This window comes from Anoplophora glabripennis, unplaced genomic scaffold, assembly GCF_000390285.2.
Source record: "Anoplophora glabripennis isolate ALB-LARVAE unplaced genomic scaffold, Agla_2.0 scaffold42, whole genome shotgun sequence".
Lineage (NCBI taxonomy): Eukaryota > Metazoa > Arthropoda > Insecta > Coleoptera > Cerambycidae > Anoplophora > Anoplophora glabripennis.
The window spans coordinates 1,531,676-1,559,043 of record NW_019416219.1 but is presented as its reverse complement, the minus strand read 5'-3'; the positions used below and the strand labels follow the sequence as shown (position 1 = coordinate 1,559,043).

Sequence of the window (27,368 nt, the reverse complement as noted above, 5' to 3'; positions counted from 1 at the left end):
GTAAATATATCACATTGTTTTTTTTGCTCTTACTTAATTTTATTGTAAATACAATTTATAAAGTTCTGATATTTCTGATAATTTTTTAATTTACGATTACGGTATTGGCGAAGATCTCCATAATAAATAATGACGTGGAAATTTATTCCTATTTGTTATTTCAGAGCGGATTAATAAAATATCCAAATAGTTGCGTATTAATTTTATAAAATTTGAATGAAAATCCTACTCGTCAACATCAGTACTATAATATTGTAAATGTAACTAAAAATTTCCAGATGCATTTAGTCGTTTGACCTTGAAAATTTAAATATTTTCCCCTGCGGCGTTTTTTTTCTTTCTTGCCCACTTAGTAAAAAAGCAACGGGCTTCGCCTATTCACAATGGTACGAGTGAATTGAATTGAATTGAATTGAATTAAAAGATACTCCTTATTGGAGCAAAATATATCTGGAAGGCTGTCTTTGTTTTGAGTAGGTATCTTCCAATTTTTTGTTTTTCCAATTTTTTGCTTCGGAAAGAAACAAAAAATCCGACAATGTCTTACAATTTATTGTATCCTCCCAAAAATTTGAACAGATCGATTCGAAACTACAAGATGTAAATGTAAAGATAAGCAAACTATGCGCGTGGCTTACGATACATAGATAAGCACATCACGTTTAATAAGCCCACTTAACATAGCCTGGCAAATCCACTTCTAATATAAATTGAACCACGAGGCATCTCCAATTGGCGGACTTCAAAATTGTTGCCTCGACGCTCACCGAGCGGCAGTGCTATTATCGCTCCAAACCAGCTCGGTGGTAACGTCCTGACAACCGATTCTTCCCTTTTTGTGTTAAGTTATTAAGTAAAATTATTGTTTGTGTTCAATTTAGTTATGGAACCGGAGTCAAATAATTTCAGCCTCTTCCTGAACAACAGATACATTGATATATGGTTTGAGGATATTACCTACACGGTAAACCATAAAAAAGGTAAGCTCTTTCAAATTTTTTAGTTACATCTATTTCGAGGAGTTAAAACGAATAGGAACAATTATTGAAGTAGTCATAATATTCTATTCTATTCTACCTATCAAGTAGTTTAGATTATTTTTTTTTAAATTTTTTAAAGTTTTGTCTACTATGTAACGTTTTTGAATGAAGTATATTTTTAAATATCTCTTGGATTCCCATAAGTATAAGTAAAATTTAGTTTATCTAAGGAAAAGAGCACGGTTACGCTTGCAATCTACTGGTTGACATTTCGAAACTTTAAACAATTTTGCTATTTTTTTTTTTTAATTTATAAGAATTTTCTATGTTAATCTATTAATTAAAATTCGATGAGAAAACTAGTTTGTATTGTAAAACAAATAGAAAATTCCCTTAATTTTGTTAAATTTACTCCAAAATCTAAGAATTTTTTTATTAAATATTATATTCACAGGTGAAAATTTAAAAAAACGAAATTGTTTGATCGTTTTCAAAAAATTTTAAGTATCTAAGTAATAGCTGTTTTACATTGACAATTTATTGATCAATTAATTCATGAAGAACTTCGTCAATTTATTCATCAATAAATTGTCAATGTAAAACAGCTATAAGTAACTTTTTGTATATTTTCATCTGAGGACAGTCACATTAAAGTTTGTATATTTCTACGTGCTACACAATGTAAATAAAAAATAAATATATTCACGCAAATCATCAGAAATTCAGAAGTTCTTAAATAATAATAACCTTTTTAAAGCATACTTTCTCGTACCACTCGTATGTCTCACATTTTTGTTATCGTATCACCAAATAATGTATATTTTATTCCTTCCCAACATTTGCTTGTTTACAAAAAATTATAGTATAAAAGTTCTTTAATACTAACAAAAAAACACTGTTTTTCTCGGAGAAATAGATCAAATATTATTAACAGTGATGCAAATAATAATCAGCGACTGATATATTCAAACTCAAAATTGTTTACAAATAAGCTTCATGCAATTTTATTCATTTTTGTCGTATTTAAACAAATTTTAAATTGGAATGATAAATTGATTCTACTTGTAATGCTAACCAAATTACTTAATGCAATAATAAATATTAGCATAGCATATTTAGCTATGAAATTCAGTGAAAAAAAAATTAATGCGCTTTTATTCTGTCGACGGAATCATTTACTAGAAACGAAATTAGAATTATATAGAAAAGTGAATAAATTAAAATTTGCGAAATTTACTTACAAGCTAATTAGTTTTATTTACATACTGATAAGGAAAACTGCAATTGCTATCTATGGCCATTACGTAATATAGTTCATATCGGTTATCATTAACTGAAATAAAAAAAAGTTTTTTTTGTTTGAATTTCATTTTCGGTACTCGTCTATTAGTAATTTTTAGTGTATACACTGTGTGCCAAAAGGATGGAATAAAGTTTATATTTTTTTTTAGTTGAAATTTAAAAGACAAAAATAAGCGCTTATGACAATGGAATGTCCAAATTCGTGCGCAAGATAAATACAGGGTGTCCAAATGAAAACGAAACAGAGCCATTTTCAGGAACTGCGTCAAGATTGTAGAAAAACGCTCAGACCCGTCAATTTTAGATTAAAGGGTCTTTGCTGGTATATTTGACTCCGCCACTTTCACCCCCAAAATATTTAAATGGCATTGAGGGTTGAGTAATATTTCTTTTGAAAGCTCTTACAATTCTCTTTACAACAGACTTTAAATTTTATAATTCCGCCCGATACTTTGGAAAAAAATTACATTTTAAAATTTAAATTATGTTTAGTTGCTTACTTACTACTTAACTTAGTTGATTAAATGTTCAAACTGATGACCGCCCGCTTCCATACAAGAATAAAGATTTTATTCGAAACGTTCGCGCACATTTCGAAGCATTTCCGGAGTGATTCAACGGCATTCGTCGACGATTCTTTGACGCAAATCTTCCAGCGACACTGGCTGTGTTTTATAGATTTTACTTTTTAGGTAGGTATCCCCACAAAAAGAAATCAAAGGGCGATAAATCCGGTGATCGTGGAGGTCACTCAATGCTGCCTCTTCTCCCAATCCAATAATGCAAGAAATACTAAATTTATACCATTGGCGTACTTAACTCGAATGACTGACATTTTTACCGTTACTAATTGTTTGTACATAAGTTGACCAGTTTTTGCATCAGTCTTCAATTATACAGTTAATTTCATGTACAATAAATAATACAAGAAAGACTCTTGGCAAAACAAGAATTTTATGTTAATACCGAAAATATAATAGATTTGTTAGACATATCCATTAGAATAGTTGTTAAGGTATAATTCTATCGTTTAAAAAAGAGAGAAAATATATTGTTTTGACTGTCGGTACGTCTAGAAATTTAATATATCGTCTAAAAGTTTATTCGTATTGTAAATAGAGATATAATTGTGACTCAGAAAAGGTTATTCACATAAATTAGAACTATTAATTTGTTTTATCACTACTAATATTTTAAAAGCATATTAATTAGTGATGAACAGCCTTGGTACCCAAGCATGCCTCTAATCCTGTCTTTTTGGAAAATTTATTAAATTGTTGTTGAAGACTGGATTAGATTCCGTTATCTAAAAATTAAGAATTCCATGTAAGATATAAAAGTGAAATTATTTTAATATATTCAAATGATTATGGAATTAGTAAATTTAATAAATAACAGTAAATGTTTATACAGGGTATTCTACAACCTCTATGACAAACTTTGACTTTGACTCATGGTCATCGAAAACCATGAGTCATACCTGAAGATCTCATTACAGAAGATAAAGATATGTCCGAAAACATATGCCGTACGTCAAGATCTCGGTACTTCTTAAATTTCGCTCTTTTTCTGAAGATCTTCAACGATTTTTTGAAGACTAGAGGGTTATGGAGTAATTCTGACAACGAATTCGGATCCAGGAGGTAAATTATTTTACTTTTACTGAAGATTTTTAGCGATTTTCTGAAGGTATTCAGCGACTTACGGAAAACTGAAGGGTGATGGAGCAAAACAGACTGTGGATTCGTGTTCAGGAGACAAAAATATACGGGAAACCATATGCCGCATGTCAAGATCTCGTCACTTTTCAAAATTCGCCTTTTTTCTGAAAATCTTCAGCGATTTTTTGAAGACTAGACGGTTATAGAGTACAACCTTTTGGTTTTATTTATGACGTAAGGCTTAATATTGTTCAAAATATGTGGTATCAGCACGATGATGCACCACCACCACCACATAGAGGGAGACAACTGATTGGTTAAATGATAATTTCCTAAACAAATGGATAGGTCAACAAGGTCCACTAGCATGGCCAGCGCGTTCCCTAGACCTAAATCCTTTAGACTTTTATTTATGGAGACACATGAAGCAGCTCCTCTACCATGCTGAAATTACCACCCTTCAGCAGTTACTTGAAAAAATTTAGGATGCAGCTAACCAAATGAAATCTCATCTTTAGTTGGCTGATGGGAGGCTTGCATTCGAACCAATGATGAACGTATCGGACAATTTTTATAGTATTAAGATTTGTTAATTTGATTAATTAAGCTTAATTAATGTTTAAAATTTAAACACAAATAATAATCTATTGTTATAGCAACCATCGCATCATTTTAATTTATCAGGTTACTTTGATTGAAAGATGGAATTATATTTTTTAAAATGCTTGTAACTTCTAAACAAAAGCGAATCGTACCTATGTTCATATAAGAAAAAATGTTTGAAATTAATCTAGCTACCATCTGTACAAATTTGTCATACAGCTTGTAGAACACCCTGTATTTTAAAAACATTTTTATGTAGAAACATAAAAATTATTGATTTAAAATTAGAAGAAATAAGATCCACTTCTTATTTGTGGAAGGGCGAATTGGGCGGTGACTATTAGACGCCTTCATTATAACCATCTTTCTCTATCGCACGGATTTCTATGACTTACTTTATCGCTCTCACGTAACGGCCGATGAACCATGGGGACTTTCCGACCCTGTATATAAAATTGCCTTTATTCACCAACAGTATGTAATAATCAAATAATCAAATACAAACGATACCGTCCAGAAAGTATCGGGGATATTTTTGATTGAGACACTGTATAATATATTTATTATTTAAAAAATGACAACTTGGAATAATCCACTTACTATCACATTTTTACCTTTAGTATGTAATATTAAATACCTTTTTTATTAATATAATTGAGGCACATTCCCATTCTTAGCTAATTTTTAAACGGGTATGCGTAAGGGGTTTCATTGAACTACTCTACTTTTTTCTAAAATACATTTGACACTGCAGATAACCCGATGATGGTAAACAATTTGAGTTGGAGGACAATTAAAGGAAGCGGAATTTATTTAAAAACAAGCATTAATTTTTATTACGTAAAAGATTTATAACTATAAAGTGTTGTTGATTTGTTTTCTAGGGATGGTAACTTTTAAATTTTTTTTTAAACTGTCCTAGCAAAGAGTCCAATACAATTTAAAATCTCCGTATCGGAATTTTTTTAACGAAATTAATTTAAAAATAATGAAGGGAAATATTTTGTATTTCTTAAACAATATCTCCTGACCTCACAGGAAACATTTAAGGAATGTTTCAACAAACCTATTTTGGACTACTGAAATTATTATTTTTAAATGTTTTAATTTACAGCGTAGCAAATTATCCAATAACCACTTAAAAACTGGAAATCTACATGAACTTCGAAGAAAATATTAATGAAACGATTTCAATTAAAATAGCGGGTTTTTTTATGTAGCAATCGTGTTTATATACAAACACTGCTATTGTTTGTTATATAACTTATTAACAACGTTTATTGAGATTCAACCTGAGAAAAGTTAACACCAGATTCAGGGTCAGTAAGTCGTAAAATTTCAAGATCAACAATTTGCCAATGGGTATATCTTTGGTTTGTTAAAAGTTGAATCCAAAAGTAGCCTATAGGTAAAGCAAAGGAATAGATTTTTTTAACAAAACTTGTGACTGTCGCTTTAACCTTGTTTTTCTTTGTTCCTCTAATCCTAATAAATTATAGAAATTCATTATCGGGAATTTTTACATATATCCCAAGCGTAAACAATATTCTGTGGTTTTGTTATGCTTGTGTTTGCATGCAATTTAAATTGTAATTTTGTTTTCTGCACTATTCCTAGTGTTGCCCTACTCCTATGTTTTTTTTCAACCTGATTAAATAAATACAGTGCAACCAAATCATCTTGAAATATATTTTGATTATAAGACAGTTGAATTACAAAAAAATGCCTACAAACATATAATTTATCAAAAGAGGTAAAGTAAATAAATAATCAGTATTTGAACTACCTATAAATTCATCAGCAAAACGTTCATATATCACTTTGAACTTAAAATGGGGTAATTTTAAAATGTTTTTATCATGTGTCTATATTAATTTCGTATTTTTAGTCAAACACGGATACCTTTCAAAAAGACTGTTAATTAAATAATAACAATCACATTACCATAAATAACTTTTATGCGAAATTTATGAATTGTAGATATATGTGAATCGATAAAATGATGGTTTTTACGTACAAAATATAATGTACCAATCCTTCAAAACTATATGTCACGCACAAAAAATATATAAGTGGATAATTATGTAAATTTGTCATTTAACTATTTCATAAGCTTTTTTGTTTTAATTAGTTTAATGAAATTAATTATATATTTTGTTACAAATACAAAACAATCGTGTTCAAAGTTTGGAAAATTTATTTAAAATATAGGTTTTTAAAACAAACTACTACAGTTTTCGAAGTTTTTCATGAATATATATTTTTTATAATTGAGAAGGTACAGAAAAATATATAGGGTATTTCGAAAAAAGACGTAATTCCAGAGACTGATGATGGTAAATATGCCGGTAATGTTAGTTTTTTCACTATCTTGTAGTGCATTGTCAGTTACGAAAAAATTACTAAAAATGCACTATTTAAAATACCCAATTTAATTTCAATGGGTAAATGTGTTCGAATTTGAAATATAGTGCATTTGTAATTCAAGTTCATTTGGATTATCTAAAAATAGATACGTAATCTATAAAAAAAGAGGTACCTGAATGTATTGTATATATATTGATAAAAATATTTTATTGATATCTGATAATACGTTTGGAAAATAATATGTTTGCTGACAGTGGCGTACACAGAATTTTTACAAGCGGAAGGTTGTGCTGAAACTCCAAATATTTTTTACGTCACTATAAACTAAACCTTAAAAGACATCTTAATAATTTATTAATCTTACGAGTTGAAAAACTTTTTTTTTTTTCAAATGGAATAACCCATATTAATTGTCACTGGTAAATGCAAAATTGAATGCCCTTTCGACTGATATAAGGTTGTCCATACTTATCTTTAACAGTTTTCCAGAAAAATCAGGTTCTTTTCTAAAGTCCGAAAAAGTAGTTATGTAACAGCGTCAAGAAGGCCTTTCAAAACCTCTTTTCTCTCACATTTTATCAGGCCTGGGACTGACAGTGTCAATATTTACTGGCATGTTTAACTGAAACTCAGAACACAACAAGGAGAAGAATACTTAGACCGCTGATTTACATCAATTGCTCGAAGTGTCCTCCATTTTGATGAATACACAAACCAATTCGGTTTTTAAAAAACTGGTCAACATGTCTGGTCAACTGGTTTATATTCTTTACGATGAGAAAAATAATAGAGATTCAATGAAGTTTATGATGTATCTGAAAATCTGCCGGAAACGATAATATTTATATTAAATTAAAAAATCTGGAAATCTAAAAGTTTTTCAAGAATCACGTTTGTTTGATGGTACAAGGTCGAGAGTTGTCGCTATCAAATTCATTTGTATATTACAGTGTGAATGATAATTCCATTATGGAAATTTATGAATTACACATATATTTTAACATGACGATAAAACATATAAGTAGCAGNAAATGATACAAACTGAAACTCGGAACACAACAAGGAGAAGAATACTTAGACCGCTGATTTACATCAATTGCTCGAAGTGTCCTCCATTTTGATTAATACACAAACCAATTCGGTTTTTAAAAAACTGGTCAACATGTCAGGCGTAATTTCTTGAAATGCTACTGTAATGCGCTGCCACATATCTTCCGTGGTAGTTGATGGTGTAACGTAAACTTTGATTTTTTTAATTCCCATAAAAAGAAGTCGCAACTTGTCATATCTGGACTCACTGATCCTCCGCGCCCAATCCATCTGCGTGTAAAAAGTGAAGCACCATCATGTTGCATCCACATTCTTCTAAGTGTAACTAAAGGAATGTCGCCTAACAAATCTTCTCAGTGTGTCAAAAAAGAATGGTCCAATGACATGGATTCCCAAAATTGTTTCCCACGCGTTCAAATCGTGATGGCTTCGTTAATCAACAAAATTGTCGCGTATGGGGTTCAGAAAATCCAAAACTGTTGAGAAACAAATGCATCCACAACTATTTGATCCAGATTTTGGGCTGGAGGCATTATCGGACCATTCTTCTTGGAAAATGCGGCTGGTCAGACTGTAACAGTTAATGGTGCTCGCTATCGCGATATGATAATCCAGTTTTTGTGCGCCTAAATTCAAAGATATGGATATAGACCACATTTGATTTCAACAAGACGGTGCCACATACCATGCATTCCGAGACAATTCAATTACTGCATGAGTCATTACCTGGTCGTGTAATTTCCAGTTTTAGTGATCAGAATTGGTCGCCCAGATCATAGAATAGGAAGCATTCCTACTTTTTTTAAGTGTTTGTGTGAAGTTACTGAGATCCGTAGGAATATACGCCAATCATTTTTATTACTGTACTGGTTTATATTCTTTACGATGAGAAAAATAATAGAGATTCAATGAAGTTTATGATGTATCTGAAAATCTGCCGGAAAACGATAATATTTATAATAAATTAAAAAATCTGAAAATCTAAAAGTTTTTCAAGAATCGCGTTTGTTTGATGGTACAAGGTCGAGAGTTGTCGCTATCAAATTCATTTGTATATTACAGTGTGAATGATAATTCCATTATGGAAATTTATGAATTACACATATATTTTAACATGACGATAAAACAAATAAGTAGCAGCAAGGCTACTGCGTTATTTCGTGGGCCATATTCAGTCTGATTTAGCTTTTGAAATCAAATTTACTCTCTAATGTTTTGCAAGGTCATCAGGGTATTTTTAAGTCCATGACTTCGTAGGCATGCTCCTTGGATTGTTCTCAATGAACCAGGGCGTCTACAACACCTTGTTTCCGAGATATAGGGTGTTAAATTTAAAAAAAAATAGCTACATTATTTTTTAATATCTTTGTAGATAACTTACAAAATGTCAAGCTGTGACAAAATTCTTACACCTTGGACTTTTTTGGAAGCTTTGGAAAATAAAAAAATAATAACTCAAAAAAATGGTTCGTCGACTGAATTTTCATGAAACTTAGTGACGTAGAAATTCTGAGAAAAACTAATATGATTAAAAATTAGTTCATTAATCGATGAAACGTTTGAGTTTTGTTTTTAATTAAACCAAAAAGTTGACTGGAAATGTATTCAAATTGTTTTTGTCACTTTATTATTCATTAAAAACATGCGAATAAACAAAGGAACAAAGGATGACTTTACAGATATGAAATTCAAATTAAGTGTAACATTCATTCAATTATTTGAAATAAAGGTATTGAATTTAACATATAGGATGTCCCGACTTAATAAGTTTACAACAGTAAGTTATTTACTGGACATGTAAAAAAATATCTGGAAACTACAACTTCCTCAAATTTACAAGCCTGTTAAAGTTCTCTCTTAAGTTAATTTTTTTTACTAGGATTAGCATATAACTTTTATCCAAAATCTAATAATACCAAAAAAGAATTCAGATCCTTAAGTCACTTAAAAAGTGAGAAATCAGTTATTCCTTCTCCCTGAAAAATTTTAAAAAGTGGATAATGTGAGTTTTGCATCTATACCCCTCAGTTTTAAACACATTTTTAATTAGCTTTTTTAGCTGCTAGATGGCGTTTCCAAATAACTCTGAAACTATGAAGTTACTCCGCACTTTAATATTTTATTGATAATTCTTAATTGGGTCTCTACATTAGCTTAACGAAGACAATTGTAATAACTCGTTATTATTTTGTTTCAGAAAAGAAGCCAATCATAAAAGGAGTATCAGGGAAGTTTGTATCTGGAGAAATGACTGCCATAATGGGTCCTTCAGGAGCAGGGAAGACTACTTTATTGAATATTTTGACAGGCCTACAGTAAGTCTTTTTTTTACCTACCCACATACTGTAAAATAAAATGAATATTCTGCCTGTAGATGTTTGATCAGGCTACATATGTATATTTCATTTAAAAATTCATTCGAAATCAATAAATGCTTACAAGAAGGAAAGAAAAAGAAATACATTGGCCAAGAAATGGTGGCGATAGAACTAAGTTCTAATTTATTTGCCAATCTTTTCAGACTTCTGAATTGTTTCAGTTTGTAATGTACAAAGTCTATTACGAACTGTACAATACCGTTACAAGTTATAAAAGGGTTAAATAAATACAGCAAATTGTGACAATTTCGTGAATTAAAAATTTGTTAGACGTACATAATAATTGGCTGTTTAACCTCCACTGCAATTGTTTTTTGCTTTCCGACCTTCTCTTCCAATTTGTCACGATGACTTGAAAGAAAAACTACTGATATTCTCATTTTTTTTCCAAAAACTGTAATGTCATTTATAACGGACGATTTATGAAGCCAATTATTTTCCAATGATTGCCATTTTTCTTTTTCCCTGATGATGGTATAATAGCCGAAACTATAGTCTGTTTAGAAATGAAAGAGAGTAATAAAAGCTCATTATGTATGCAAATCGTAAATGTAGTACTGGTGCTTATATTCAATATTTTTATATTATGTATTTTCCGTATAGATGAGGTCTACTTTTAACAAAACTTTGTGCGATCGGACTGTACTATATTGTAGCAGGTAGCTAAAATTTAATCCCCGTCAATCCGTCTTTATCTATGCCGCTTCAATTTCTCGGTCCATTTCTCTTATAAGTAAACAATATAAAAACAGCATTTCAAAACATGAGGCTACTTTAAGCATCATAACCGGGTTAAGAGGGTTTTTAGTAATTCAAATAAAATTATTCAATATTATTATCAAAATATTTATTTAAATTTAATGAATAGACTTTTATTCCACACAAAAATATATGTATTTTGAAAATTCAAATTATGGTGAGTAAATGTAGTGTTGTATAAATGTACAATAAAGAAAATAAAAAAGTAGGTATATTAAAATTCATCCTCTGAATATTCTGATGAATTATCTTCGTCTCCTAGATTGATAACGATAGGTTCCACAGTAACGTCAATTAAATTATCGAGTTCCCACATTTTCTCCTCTTCTTTTTGTACATGATGTATACATCTTTGCCAGTTATCTGCAGTTACTCGTTCCAAGGAATTTTTTAACAAAATTTTCACGTCACTTAATTTAAACGTCGTATTATTTCGCGCTACATCTCCTTTTACCTGCGCCCAGACTAATTCGATTGGGTTAAGTTCACAGTGATAAGGTGGTAACCGTAGTACCGTTATTTGGCGATTTGTTGCCATTTCATCGATAACATATTTTTTCTGATCTTTATTAAGATTGACAAGTGTCAAAAGTTCCTTTTTCACCATATTTGTTTCAAAAGAAATGTTTTTTCCGGATAACCATTGAATTATATCGGCTTTCCTCCAAGCAGTCGTAGGCGTCCGCTCGGTCTGCCGTGAATGGTAACTGGCATTATCCATGACAATTACAGACCCCGGAGGAATAAGATCCAACATCTGTGTAAAATACTCTTCGAAAACATCTGCGTTCATGTCTTCGTGATAGTCACCTGTATTTTTAGATTCAAATAAAAGTAAACCGCCATCTACAAAACCACTGGCACTACCTATATGTGTCACTATTAATCTTCGCCCTTTACCTGAAGGTGCCTTGAACCCTGTTGAAAGTCCATCCAAAAATGCTTGTCGAAAACTTTTTACATTTTTATCTTGCCATACTTTTGTTACAGTATATCCCTCGTTGACCCAAGTTTCGTCTAGATAATAAATATTCCTCCCTTCGTCACGGAATTTTCTAATTGATCTTAAGTAGGATCTTCGCCAACAAATAATTTCATCTTTATCGATAAGAACTGACTTCCTGTTCTGCTTTTCCCAGCAAAAATTCAACTCTCGTAAGACGGCCCATAATTTGCTTCTACTGATTTTTGGCAAATCGTTGTCCTCTGAAAGTTCACTTAAAATTTTGTTTAGCGTTGGTATTTCTTTTTTAAAATAAAATGAGTGTACTTTTCTGCGAATGACATTTTTGAAGAAATCATCTATAACGACTTTTGACCTCCCTGTAGATGATTTTGGGGGATTTACAGTATCTTGTTCATTTTTTGTTTCCTTTAAAAGTCTGTAGATAGTCGATTTTCCAATCCCTGTCATTTTGGAACACTTTTCCACGATGTCGTCAACACTGTTGGTAGGATTTTGGTGTTTCAATGCATTAAATACATTTAATATAATAATCTTCTCATTCTGAGACAGCGCACATCTTTTCACGCGTTTAGCAGGTACGTAATCTGATAAGCTCGACATTTTACCCAAACAATATTATATCCACTGGCACAATAGTCACTAAACACAAGTCGAATTTTACTCTACTGCACTAGCACGTCTTCGTATATTCAGCTCTAAGACTGGATTGATCTGTCACAATACACTGGCTCCTGCCCTATGATGTATCCAGTAAAATATACTAATGTACACCCATTACCTGTTAGCATTAGTGTTACCCGATAATTACCTGAAACGAAATATTAGCACGCCCATAGCCGGTTCTTATCTCGGGGTTTTATTACTCTCTTTCATTTCCAAACAGAGTATAATAGGAATGGAAAGTAAATGTCTATACTAAATTAAAATGGACTCTAAAATACCCCATCACAATTAGTTTTCACTTGTTCCAGGTCTTTATATTTCATTTCCCATCAACTTGTCATATATGAACAAATAAACTATTGTTTGTTTATGTAAATCAAAATAATATTTTCAACATCCGCTAATCTTAGGTCACCAATTACTCAAAAAATATATGTTGCCTCTGACAACAACTAAATCAAGGTTAACTCTAGAGTATAAATGTAAAATAATATATTGTTGAAGCGGCATTCCGGGAAGCGGTAAAATTGTAAGTCATTTATGTTTTGTCCGAGAAAATGTCGCTCTTTAAAATTGTAAATTATTATCACAGGGACAAACATTAGACATATACTGCCTTTCCTTTTGTCTAGAAAAATCATGAAATGTAAATATAAAATATACAGAGTGAGTAAAATTCAATGGAATCTTAGATTATCTTAGAAACTACTAAAGATATAAAAAAAATCTAGTAACACATTCTCGAGCCTGACGTTCAAGACAAATTCGACTGTCAAATGTCCTCATTTCGATTTACATGGCGGTATTTTGTTTCGTGTGGTTTTCGACAATCTTTTTACCTCGACCAATTTTCTTAGACAAAATACAACTGCTAATTTAAAAACAAATACAAGCTAAATATTTTCATAATTTTTATTGATTTCAAACAAGTCTACATGATTGGAAGGGAGATAAATATATTAAAAGTATAAATGAATGAAAACTTTATAGAGATTGATGAAAGTAACCCTAACAGACATAAACCATAAAGTAATGGTTAATGAACAATCTTCTGTTTTTGCTGAGACCCGCCAGCTGAGACCTGCCGCCGCCGGCTAAGGCCTGTTCCCCTGGCGATCACGGTTTTCTGAAGCATCTAATGGGGCCCCTATCTACTGTGGTCGAGATTACAGAACCAATATGTAAGTGGTGCCATCTTTACGGCGCCATTCAAATTACTCGAAATTAATATACATTTGAACTCACGAGGACATTTGCTCTGATTTAGGTACAAGGGCACCAAATACGAGTTTACGTGAATAATTTATTTAAGGAGTACCTATATTTGAGTGCAAAATCGATGGAGAAAAAAAAGAGAGAAAGAGATGAATTAAATATTTTCATTAAGAACAGTTTTCTTTGTTTCCAAAAATTCTTGTCCCTATAAATTAAATTCATGTTTCCTATATGTAAGAAACTTAATCTTCCAATCATGTATCTTGTTGTGGAAGTTTCAAAATCGTAAACAATAAACATAATCATCAAATCAGTGACAGATGATGTTGCAAATTACATAGTAAACAAATTGTGGTGTAATTAGTAACTATACAGTAAATATCCTTTAATTTACTTAATGAGTACTCATGTGATGCTTATTATTTATACGCACGAAAACAATTCAAGGGTTTTATACAGGGATGGCCAGAAGTACGGAATAAATTTCATATCTTTTGAATGAGTTAATTTTTTTTAAAACGCCGAAACACGTTAACTGATTTTGATATTTTCCCATGTTTCGATTATATAATAATTAATTTTTCTTCAACCCCCTAACCCCAGCTACCCCTACTTTTTTTTTCAAATGGAAACATAAGGCATGAGGGGGCTCGTTGAAAAGCTTATAGAATACCGAATCCAGACATACCAAATAAACAAGTTTTATTTTTTCAATAGCAATGTTTTTAATAAAATTTAATTATCTTCAGTATTATCCTCCATGAATTTGCACAGAATAAAATAATGAATTTGAAACTATACCTATCGCTGCTAACGCAAAAAACATATATTTTTTATGTTGCGTTTTTTTAGCACTTACCAGGCTTTCTGGTTAATTTCTCGCTTTAGTTGTAAATTGGAGTTCGAAACGTTACTATTGTGTCAAAGTCAAGTTATTTACTGAATTGCAATGGTATTGTCGGAAAGGCAACGCATCGAAATCTTGATATTGCTTGGTTGTGGAGACAAAATAAGAAGTAAGGCTGAAATGCGCGATTTATTTAATGCGAAATATCCCGAAAACCAAATCTCGCAAGGGACAGTTAGTAAAATATTTCACAAATTTGAGGAACACGGTACAGTACAGACTTTGCCAAAAACTGGACGGGCGCGTGCTTTGAATGAAAAAAAGAAATTAGACATTGCATTAGAACTTGTTAAAAATCCTCATACTTCAACTGTTTCATTGGCCCGCAATCACGATGCTTCTCGAACTGCAATTCGAATGTTTCTGAAACAAGAGAAATACCACCCCTATAAGGTACGTCTTGTCCAAGAGCTTTTGGAAGACGATTATGATAGGCGATTACAATTTTGTGAGGAAATGATGAGACGGTGTGACGACAATAATGGTTTTCAACGAGACGTACATTTTTCGGATGAAGCTACGTTTTATTTAAATGGAGTGGTTAACAGGCACAACTATCGCTTTTGGTCCCAGGAAAATCCACACCGGACATGCGAATCGCATACGCAGCATCCACAAAAAGTTAATGTATGGGCAGGTATCACCAACAACAGAATCTTGGGCCCATTCTTTTTTAAAGAAAATCTTACTGCCGCACGCTACCTGGATTTCCTAACATTTGACCTGATACCTGCTCTAGCTGTGATTTTCCCTCATGAAATTGATCCAGATATACCGAATGAAAGAATTTGGTGGCGCTCCCCCACATTTTGGTATTGATGTTCGAAGATACTTAAATGAAATGTTTCCAAATCGCTGGATTGGTAGACGGGGTACAGTTGAATGGCCGCCAAAATCCCCCGACTTATCACCTCTGGATTATTTTCTTTGGGGATATTTGAAAAAAAAGTTAACGTGTTTCGGAGTTTTTAAAAAAAATTAACTCATTCAAAAGATATGAATTTTATTCCGTACTTCTGGCCATCCCTGTATAACAAATAATGCAAATAATGCTAGAAGTTTCAGCGCATTGCAGTATTTGATTGTACTATTTTTCTCATTCAATGCGATTAATACGTGTTACAAGTACTATTACATTTTACTTAGACTGGACTATGCACAAAAACAAAGTTAAAATAATGGTGAATAACTAAAAAAAGAAACAATACAAATTTTGATTTTTTTCTTAACAATAGGTATGTTGCTTTCTCATTCTTCAAAATTAATTACGTCATAGAAACAGTTAGTATTTTTTAATTTCAGTAATAAATTTTTTTCTTGTTTGCTGTTATTAAAAATGTATGTTATAAATTATATTTAATTATTTTTTTAAGATAATTTAAACTAAGTAGTATACAGGAAAGTATACAAAGGTCAATTAGTAGACTTTTAATTAGGCTATTTCATAAATCATTTTAAAAATACCACTTAGCCATCAGTGTAATTCCCATTTCTATGTATGTATACAGGATGATTCAGTAATAATGTCATTAATTTCAACCACGCACTCGGAAGGCCTTATAAAGACAGAAAATAGGAAAAAATTCTCAACCTTTTAAAAGATAATTTTATCTTTAAGATGAGTTTATTGCGTCGAATTTCAATCTATTCCTATTCGTATTCGTGACTGCACTAGGTATTTCCCAAATTATTAAAAATTAAATACATTATTTTACATATCATTTTGTTATTGTTGCATATTTACTTTATATTGTCACAATTTTTCAAAGAATAGATATTTAAAATAATTCAAAAACCCGTTTCCATTAATTTGCGTATTTAGAGGTCAACCAACTACTACCGAGTCTCATAGGCTCAAGAATACTGCGTTACTACAGCCATTTTGGTAAATAAACAAATATAATGCCCAGATTTTTATTTTCCTAGTAGCTAAATATTCTCTATTATATGTATACAGGGTGATTCACAAACGGTGACCAAAAATGAAACTTCGTATTCTTCGATGAATTTTAAAGGGAATCTTCCATGTAAAGTTTTATCTAGGACGTTTCGTTAAAAAGATACAGGGTGTAAAACAAGATTTTTAATTTTTTTGAATAATTTAAATTTTTATGTAAACATAAAAATCCAATGTCCAAAATCTGAGGCCGTTTCCGAAAATTCAGATGCTCCAATGGCGGAGATACAGGGTATCGGTAGCATATTTTTCTAAATAAAATAGTACGGCACTGCTTTACGGTAACAATCGTGATATTTTCGGATTCATCTTTCAATTTTCTATAAATTACTACTCTTTTTTATGTTTTTCGAAAAAGGCTGATTTACGAGTAAAACTTAAAAAACGAACTGAAAACACACTTCGATATTCGAATAAAATTCGGTTTAAAATTACCTAGCAAAGTCCGACACTTTATCTTCTTTCTGAATTTTTTTTCTCTTTTTATTTTAGAACAATTGAAGTAGACCGACTTATTCACAAATTGAAATTGTTATCCTAAACAACTCTCCTTAATAAAGTAATTAAAAAACATGGACAGTTTACTTTTATGTCGTGTTCAGATTTTTTAATTTCCCGAACACATTCTACAGTCTGTGATAATTGTTTTAAATATTTTATCATGAATAACTTTTCCCCGTGGAATGACAATAAAAATATTTTCCCTCGTGTTCTTTACTTTGACCGAGGAATAGACAAATAACCGTTTTATATAAAATTAAGATAAAACAATCAGTATCTGTTACAGGACGTCAAACATCACTGGGTCCATAAAGTGTAATACAAGCAATAAAAATGGTTCCTTGCAGTATAAAAAAGAATCCTGTTATATTTTGCAAGAAGATAACCTGCCAAATCTGTTCACAGTATTAGAAATAATGAATATAGCTGCAAGTCTGAAGTTGAGTAACATTACTGAAAAACGTAAGGAGTTTTTGGTAAGAGCTCGTATCTATTTTATTTTGCCAATTTAAGATTTAATAAATTCTGATATATTAAAGCACTTAATATTGATGGTCTCTTATATGTATATTTTTTAATATATGCCAAGGTTTCCAGATATTCTGTTTTCAATTTTAATAGTGTTTACAAAAATTGCAAAAACAAGTGAAAAGATAGTACTTATATGACGACATATATTACTAATTACTGCGGCTACTAATAAACAAAATTTTAACCTTCATCAAATTTTAGTTCCTTTATTAAATGATGTCTGTATGACAAATAACTGTATCAATTTTATTCTTGCAGAAAGTATTCTATTGAAGACAATTTTTAAAGAAAAATTATAAATTTTAGCTAATATACATATTTCATTCGGGTTTATTTTTCTTACTTTTAAAAACAGTGGAATTTTTTGCAGATAAACGATATACTGCGGCATATAGGTCTAAAAATCTGTAAAAATACGAAATGTCAGGATTTATCTGGGGGTCAGCGGAAAAGATTGTCTGTTGCATTGGAACTCATCGATAACCCTCCCATTATGTTCTTAGATGAACCTACAACGTAAGTAAATAATTAAATAGTAATAAACTACAATAGATAACATCTATTAACTATAGCTTCAACTATCCATTCTTATTTCGTTTTTAAACTGAAACAATACATCAATTTTTATTGACATGAGTGGACGAAAAGTTGATGATGATCAACTTTTACTGATCAACAAAAGTTAACAACTAAATGTGATCCACTTCAAAACGAAATCATTGGGATAATTATTCAGTTATTTTTTTAATAGCGCCATTTATCGATCAATTCTACAATCGACCTGCATCGATTTGTCCTCTATCAAATAACTGATGTTTTCTTGGAAACGACTATTATATGGGCCTGACGTTAATATAAATTGCCGTGATGCGTAAAGCATTTTCGTGTATCTTTCCATAACTACTTTTCCACTTTATGTTATGTCATTCGTCACTATACTATTCTAAAATCTATTTAAACATTTGAAACTTTTAACTTAATAAAAGGTCACAGTTTTAAAAATAAAAATACTCAAATACAACATTTTTCTTCAGTTTTAAGAACTACAGATTTATCTTGCATGTATGTATGCATCGAAACGCATCCATACTAGTACCTCTTGTTTGCCCCAAGTTTTTAGTGAACCTTCTTCAGTACAATGCAGTGCAAAAAATTGTGTAAGGAATTAATATAGTAATAATACAATTATCAACATATAAAGGCAATACCAGACTAATAGCTTATACAGGGTGATTCACAACTTATCCAAAAAAAATTGTAAAATCCTTATAGATTTCGAGAAAAAAATTATTCAAGTTGTAGTACATTCAATAATTACATAGCTGGACAATTGTAGTCTCTAGTGTCATTCGCAATAAGGATGGAGAGCCACGTGGTCTTAGCGATTCCGAATACTGAAATCCGATTTTACAATCGTCGTTGCGTTAGTGTTTACCTGTTATCTGTGGTGTTTACAATAGTTTTTTAGTAGTTAGTCTCAAAAATGGCTTGCGTGTATAGCAACTCGGAGTTGATGGATATCGTTTAATTTAAGATAAAGCAAGACAACATTTTGTATTATGGTGAAGCATTTGTGTTATGGTATAGCAAGACAACATTTGTGTTAGTTCGTAATAACTGAGTAAGACGGACAAATGTGTTTACACGTCTGTGGATAAAATTTTGAAGAGTTGTTGTAACATTAGGTCAAATTATTTTTCTATTTAAAACTACAAATTAATTTTATTAATTAATAATGACAATATCGGCAAAAGTAGTTGAATTTGCTGATATAAAATAGGAGCTATAAAATTCTATTTATTGCTTTCCTTGTGAAAGTTTTTGTCCGTTTTTACCACACTTTGCCGCCAAGCCAGTGGCATTGTGCGAGGTCCGGTTTTACAGTGGACCAGTTTCCAGTGCCGTGCAGAAGTGTACTTTTAAATCATTTTCGAACTGCACTTTTTGATTTTTTCTTTACAAAATTGTATTTGTAAGAATCCTCTATCGATTTCGATCGATTCGACNTATGTCATTCGTCACTATACTATTCTAAAATCTATTTAAACATTTGAAACTTTTAACTTAATAAAAGGTCACAGTTTTAAAAATAAAAATACTCAAATACAACATTTTTCTTCAGTTTTAAGAACTACAGATGTATCTTGCATGTATGTATGCATCGAAACGCATCCATACTAGTACCTCTTGTTTGCCCCAAGTTTTTAGTGAACCTTCTTCAGTACAATGCAGTGCAAAAAATTGTGTACGGAATTAATTTAGTAATAATACAATTATCAACATATAAAGGCAATACCAGACTAATAGCTTATACAGGGTGATTCACAACTTATCCAAAAAAAATTGTAAAATCCTTATAGATTTCGAGAAAAAAATTATTCAAGTTGTAGTACATTCAATAATTACATAGCTGGACAATTGTAGTCTCTAGTGTCATTCGCAATAAGGATGGAGAGCCACGTGGTCTTAGCGATTCCGAATACTGAAATCCGATTTTACAATCGTCGTTGCGTTAGTGTTTACCTGTTATCTGTGGTGTTTACAATAGTTTTTTAGTAGTTAGTCTCAAAAATGGCTTGCGTGTATAGCAACTCGGAGTTGATGGATATCGTTTAATTTAAGATAAAGCAAGACAACATTTTGTATTATGGTGAAGCATTTGTGTTATGGTATAGCAAGACAACATTTGTGTTAGTTCGTAATAACTGAGTAAGACGGACAAATGTGTTTACACGTCTGTGGATAAAATTTTGAAGAGTTGTTGTAACATTAGGTCAAATTATTTTTCTATTTAAAACTACAAATTAATTTTATTAATTAATAATGACAATATCGGCAAAAGTAGTTGAATTTGCTGATATAAAATAGGAGCTATAAAATTCTATTTATTGCTTTCCTTGTGAAAGTTTTTGTCCGTTTTTACCACACTTTGCCGCCAAGCCAGTGGCATTGTGCGAGGTCCGGTTTTACAGTGGACCAGTTTCCAGTGCCGTGCAGAAGTGTACTTTTAAATCATTTTCGAACTGCACTTTTTGATTTTTTCTTTACAAAATTGTATTTGTAAGAATCCTCTATCGATTTCGATCGATTCGACATCCAATTTTTTTGTGGAAAAGTTCTGAATCACCCTGTACACAATANTTTCCAGTGCCGTGCAGAAGTGTACTTTTAAATCATTTTCGAACTGCACTTTTTGATTTTTTCTTTACAAAATTGTATTTGTAAGAATCCTCTATCGATTTCGATCGATTCGACATCCAATTTTTTTGTGGAAAAGTTCTGAATCACCCTGTACACAATAACATAATATATTTTTTTTTCGTTTAGCGGTTTAGATAGTTCCTCGACGACGCAGTGCGTTCAGATGTTGAAGAACCTGACTCGAGATGGACGAACTATCATTTGCACAATTCACCAACCCAGTGCTAGCATCTTTGAAATGTTTGACCATGTTTATGTCATGGCGCAAGGACACTGCGTTTATCAGGGTTCCACTGAGAATACTGTTCCTTATTTGGCTTCCTTGGGATTCGATTGTCCCAAATACCACAATCCTGCTGATTATCGTAAGTAGGAAATCAATCAAGTATTTTTATTATAATACTATACACATAAATCAATTTGACATGAACATTGCAACGTTTATTTTATGGGTATAAATTATTTACAACGAATGTTTTTGAATTAGAGCTACCTAGTGCTGTTTAGGTGGGTACTGACTTGAGCATTTGACTCCGAACCAAGCGAATGTGGCGCGCGAACGAAACGAACATTTTTTTAGAAAAATCTTACGGTATTCGAAGTGCTTGTGTTCAAGTCAGGTTTAAACATGAACGAAAAAATAAAACAAAAGTGTGGGTGGGGACCTCTTTGTATAACTTCATCTTTTTAACTATATTGTAGGATAATCTATGTCTAGGTCCCCAAGAAATTTGTCTATTTAGTTTCTAAGAAGCTACCTATATGAAAAATCTACATAGTTTTAGTGTTCATTTATTATAATTACAGCTCATTTGCATCAAATGAATTTATTTTTAGTGTTGGAAGTGGTAAATGGTGATTATGGAAACCACACCGAGTTATTAACAAGTGCAGCAAAAGACCAAAAATGGAGGAGGACGGTTACGAAAGGTGGGTTAGGTCATGGGCCAGACCAATATATCCTACAATACATTGATCCCCTGAATTCGAATCTAAAGCCAGAATTAGCAGAAAAGCCGTTACAGTTCGTGTTTTGACCCTAACATCAAGACACTCTTCTAGAAAGCAGTTTGAAATTTCAACCTGACTTGAATAGTCTGTGATTGGAAAAACATTGGAATTCATGATCGCATTGCACCATAACCCTATAATCTTGTAACCACAAAACCCCATACCCAATCTGTTTTTTTAACCAATTTGCACAATCCATAGATTCGGATTCAACAAGTTAAAGCACTATAGCATACACTGATGTGTTCCACGGCTCAACTCACTTTTTTTTTTATGGTGCTATATATTGTGTTATCCAGATAAATGCAGGTTGATATTTTTTCTATGCTCACGTTTTTACAGTTGATGCAAATAGAGAGAAGGAAGAAATCAACGCCATATATCCAGTAGCGAACAATAACGAAAACATCTACGAACCGCCTTCTGAACTGACTAGGTTTTGGATACTTCTTAGTAGATGTAGAGTTCAACTTTGTCGAGACTGGGTTAGTGTTTGCAATTCAGCATTCAAGTTCATCTTCAAATTCGTAATATTATTTTTAGACCATCTCACAACTGAAGCTATTATTGCACATCCTAGTCGGGATATTCTTAGGGATCACGTTCCAAAATTCCGGTAAAGATGCTGATAAAGTACACAGCAATTTAGGTTTCATGCTTTGCTGTGTAGTGTACCTCTGCTACACTTCTCTCATGCCAGCTGTTTTAAAATGTATGTAGAATTTTTACCTGATATAATATTTCATACTTTTATGTGGTGTGAAGGAAAATGTGTATAAAATTTTAGTTCCCTCTGAACTGGCCATATTAAGAAAGGAAAGGTTTAACAACTGGTATAAATTGAAGACTTACTTTGCTGCTTTTCTGATATCTGATATACCCACTCAGGTAACTAATCACATTTTTTATATTTAATTCATTCATATAATAGTACGTAAACAACTTGCACAGGATGCCGTGTTCAATTTAATGACCTTGATGTTTTGATAAAGGTTAAATTTTAGTGCATCTATTACAGCACTATAAGAACGATGAGAACCAGCATTATATAAAACCATCGATTATACAGGGTGGTCTTTTATACATCCCCATACATCTACAGGATGTTCCTCGGCCAAAGTTAACATCAAAATTTCAGTGAATCATTTCTGATTCCTTACGAAGAAATGGTAGCTTGAAGATGACCAGCTGACAATGGTCTTTTAAAAATATATTCTAGACTAGTTGAAGTGTGAAATTCATTACGCATTTGCGGCTATTTGACCAGATTTAACCTTTCTCTCGGGCCTTCGGCCCTCGAGCCGCGCTGCTCGCTGTCCCCAGCAAAATTATTGGTCACGTCGCTTGTAATCATTTATGAGGATCTGTAGTAGTATGTAAAAAGTGATTTTACCCGCGATATCTAACAACAGTAACAACACCCTCAGAATAAAGTACAATTTTAATAATGGTTACGTGTTGATTTTTCAGGTTGTGTTTGGTTTAGGTTTCACTACTACCTCATATTTCATAAGTTCTCAACCAGTAGAATGGAGTAGATATCTAATGGTCCTTAGTATTCAAATACTTGTGGCATTGTCATCGTCCAGTCTAGGCCTACTTTTGGGCACTATTGTGAACCCAGTGGTAAGCAATAGATGTGGCTTTTAAGAAATATTTAGGACGTCTGATTATTCCATACTCATACCTCATAAGCGATTCCTTTCATTTGTTGCAGAACGGAACATTTTGGGGAGCCATCATTTTAGCGATGATGCTTACTTGTTCTGGAGTTTTAATTATGTTCACGCATATGTCGAAAGTGATGTATTTACTGACATACCTTTCTTTCTTGAGCTACGCTGTGGAAGGTAAATATTTAGTTTCGATAACAATTGTTCATACTGTAACTGTACAAAATTGTCAAATTTGTATATGAAAACAAAGGCATAATAAAATAATTTTTATCCACAATCGCCTTATAATCGGAATTTTATCCACACATATGAACCGAGTAAATTGATACTTTATCCACTGGTGGTGGAATGAAGTAACTCTATTTCACTAGTAGAAATGAAAAGATAATAAACCTATAATAAATCAAATTTAATTTATTTACTTACTAACATAAACATTTACATTTATAATAATAGACTTTTCGTTTTTTGTTTTATCACATTTAACTTCCTTTCCGTTGATAAAAGCCCTTGTAGCATTGTTGCCATCATTTTCGGAATCCATAACATCTGCCGAAGTTTGTGAACAATTTGCAAAAGTTACTAATGTATATGCTTCTGGATTTGCGATATTGAGGAATGAAGTAACTAATGAGGGTACCTTCGCCAATGTGTTGATTCCAACCTTAATCATTAAATATCCTTTATCGGAAGCCCCAGTCAAAAATTCTTCAATATGTGCTCTTTCCAATACTGCAACTTTTTTGCTTTGTATCCTCTCGATTCGCTCTTCAAATAAGCAGTAAGCTTGTTACATTTTCTAATATCTATATTTTTGTAGACCTTCAACATCGAATACTTCGACCACATAGATGAAATTGCATATTTTTTCTTCAAATTTAAAAAATACTATAGCATGACTTCTTCATTTATTGTCATTACTCTCCGTTTTTCTCTCCATTCTCCATTTCTTAAATTTTTTTTCGTAATGTTCCTTGGATTTCGCTGGCGATAAATGGAAAATTGCTTCTTGAGCTTCTTCAAGAACAGCCACAGGAACACAATTACTTTCTTGCATTTTTACCAAATTCGGATAGAACTGTTTATTAAATAATTGATAATAGACAACGTACCATAGGAACCAGTAGGTATAACAAAAACCTATCACGTTTCACTGAATACTAGTAAGAAATATCAAGTCGTTTTATTATTAAATTCCAATAATTCTGACTCCACAAATATGATTGTGATGTGATTATGGATAAAACGTTGTATTGTATTCGTGTTTTAATTGCCTTCTATCCATTTAAGAATATTACTTAAAACACTTATAGAATAAATAACTATTATTTGTATTTTAGGACATATGCAAGCCATTTATGGCTATAACAGGAGCCATTTAGAATGTCCCGAATATTCGCTATATTGCCACTATAGTTCTCCAGAAACGCTACTCACAGATATTGGAATGAATAAACAGAACTTCTGGATTGATTTCGTATATTTATTTTCGGTCTTTGTTGGCTTGAGGTATATTACTTTTTTCACGCTAAGAAGAAAGTTGGCGAAAACGTAACAACATCTAATTTGTACAGAGTATTATTTCTATGAAGTCTTAATCTTTAAAGGAAAAGGTTGCCAATGAAAATCTTTTTGTAGAAGTAAATTTTTGTCTAATTATTTATTTATCAAGAGAACAAAGTAAATAAAATTGATAAAATTTTATGTGTTCAGTCCAAGGTACATATTAAAGCATTTTTGATATTTTGCTAAATCCGAAAACTACCATGACACAATTTTCTGTTAACTTCATTCATACAAAACGAATTGAAGATATGAATTTCACTCAACTAGCCAAGATTCAAGCATACATACGTTACCTTACTTTTATTCAAATTTAATTGATTAATATCTACTTACAGAGTACCTACAGAACCGACATAACTAACAGAAATACGTTTACGTACGTCTAAGATCAAATAGCTGCACATATGTCTTATTCCTTCTATTGCTTTTTCTCTCAATCTCGCGCAGCTCCGCCTGGCTCAGAAACGAAAACTTATCTGTGTTGGCCTGTAAATGAATAGATATTATGTTGCATCTTCCTGCAAAAGAAAAGATTTTCAATGGTATGCCTATATGATTATTAGCAATTTTTTGTTTTACATCGTTTCAAGATTCTGTCAAAGTACACAAATAAGCTACAAATTGCCTTTTACGTATTTTGGCGACATAGGTCAACACCTAGTTTGCCTATAGGATATCTAGTCTACTTTGTATAATATGTAATCCCTATAAATGCTGGTGATAAGGAAACAATTGTAAGTATTTTTTGAGGATAGGTAATAAGGATAGTTTGGCTGTGACATTTCTAATGGATAGGAATATTTAGGAAAATTTAGGTCAGAAGTTCTTAATCTTAGAAGTAAGTCTATGAAACTAAATCAATATTGGAAAATGCTGTTCATCTATCTCGTTTCTCTTTTTTTTTAAGATTCAGTGGCTATCTACAGTCATTTGCACATGTACCTTTTATTTAAAATAAAAAGCTAGTTTTTACAGTTTATCCGAAAAATTTAGTTTTTTTAGTTTGAAACTGTCAACCTAGAAAATGTTAAACAGTATTTTTCCAATATGTAGTTTTACTTTCATGCTCAATCCTAATATAACTTTATTTCTTTCATATTAATAATATACAGCAGGGAAAACTTGCCAATGTAGATTTATAATTCTTAGGAAAAGTTAGTTGAGATATTAATTAGTTTTAATTAATTTTGAAGGTATCAGCAACTGTATTATCTGATAAAATAAATGAGAGAAGAATAGTGAAATTATTCCAAAAGCTCTCATTGTTTTATGTTTTTCAAATCACTAATATAAAGGCAGTGGCGGGTCTTGACGCCCGTACCAGGGCGGAAAAATTTAGGTACAAAGTATTCGAAAAAAACATATAATTGAGTAGTTCTATTTTAAGTACTATGTAAGGAAAATGTGCTCAACTTTATTTTTTATAGTAAATGTCCATGCTTCTGCTTTTGTCCGAAATACAATTACTTTTTCATTAAAGTTTGGTATTTCTTGCACCATTAATTTTTCAATAGATAGCATTGCAAGTGCTGTTAGTCTGTCTGCAACAAAATTTAAATTGTTACAATCTTTCAAAATACACACAAAAAATATTACGTAGGTAACAAAATTTTATATCACATCTGAACAAATTACGTTTAACGAGGGAAAAAACGATGAATAACTATTATTTGGTTACGAACGGACTAAACAGAGGCCAAACTAAATATGCGCTACTCCCACTCCGTCTTTCGTTGCTGCGCGTAACCATAACCACCGCTGTAAACACTTTACGGATGTAAAGGCGAGCCACAAGGACGAATTCAATGAATTTTGCAAGTCGAGTTCAATTAAAATAAACTTTTAAATTACATTTTTTTACTATGAAAATTTCTAGGGGGGGCGGCGTCCCAGAGGCCCCCCCCCATACCAGCAGCCACTGTGTAAAGTGCATAATTTAAATAAATTACAGAGTGATTATTTTGTTTCTAAAATGGTAGAAAATAATCAATGACTTATTTTATTCTTACCAACCATTTGTCTAATATTTAGGGTTATTTCTTTATGTAACCATTATTTTGTTTTATTGGGTGC

The 27,368-nt window shown here is 31.7% G+C and overlaps 1 protein-coding gene across 1 annotated transcript; it reads left to right on the top strand.

The window, feature by feature from the left end:
• The first annotated feature begins 727 nt into the window (after positions 1-727).
• Positions 728-26,774, top strand: LOC108905449 (ATP-binding cassette sub-family G member 1). The gene is made up of 12 exons (XM_018708317.2): positions 728-980; positions 10,161-10,278; positions 17,597-17,786; positions 18,212-18,357; positions 21,169-21,407; positions 21,880-21,972; positions 22,396-22,538; positions 22,597-22,765; positions 22,841-22,941; positions 23,524-23,679; positions 23,771-23,903; positions 25,070-26,774. The coding sequence occupies exons 1-12, from the start codon at positions 884-886 to the stop codon at positions 25,282-25,284; spliced, it is 1,800 nt and encodes a 599-aa protein (XP_018563833.1). The 5' UTR covers positions 728-883; the 3' UTR covers positions 25,285-26,774.
• Positions 26,775-27,368: the final 594 nt, after the last annotated feature.

Bases quoted from the DNA above. Each gene is read 5' to 3' on its own strand.
- LOC108905449 (XM_018708317.2), top strand. From the start codon at position 884: ATGGAACCGGAGTCAAATAATTTCAGCCTCTTCCTGAACAACAGATAC. The intron at 981-10,160 runs GTAAGCTCTTTC...ATTTTGTTTCAG, and splicing joins CACGGTAAACCATAAAAAAG to AAAAGAAGCCAATCATAAAA. The intron at 23,904-25,069 runs GTAAATATTTAG...TTTGTATTTTAG, and splicing joins CTTGAGCTACGCTGTGGAAG to GACATATGCAAGCCATTTAT.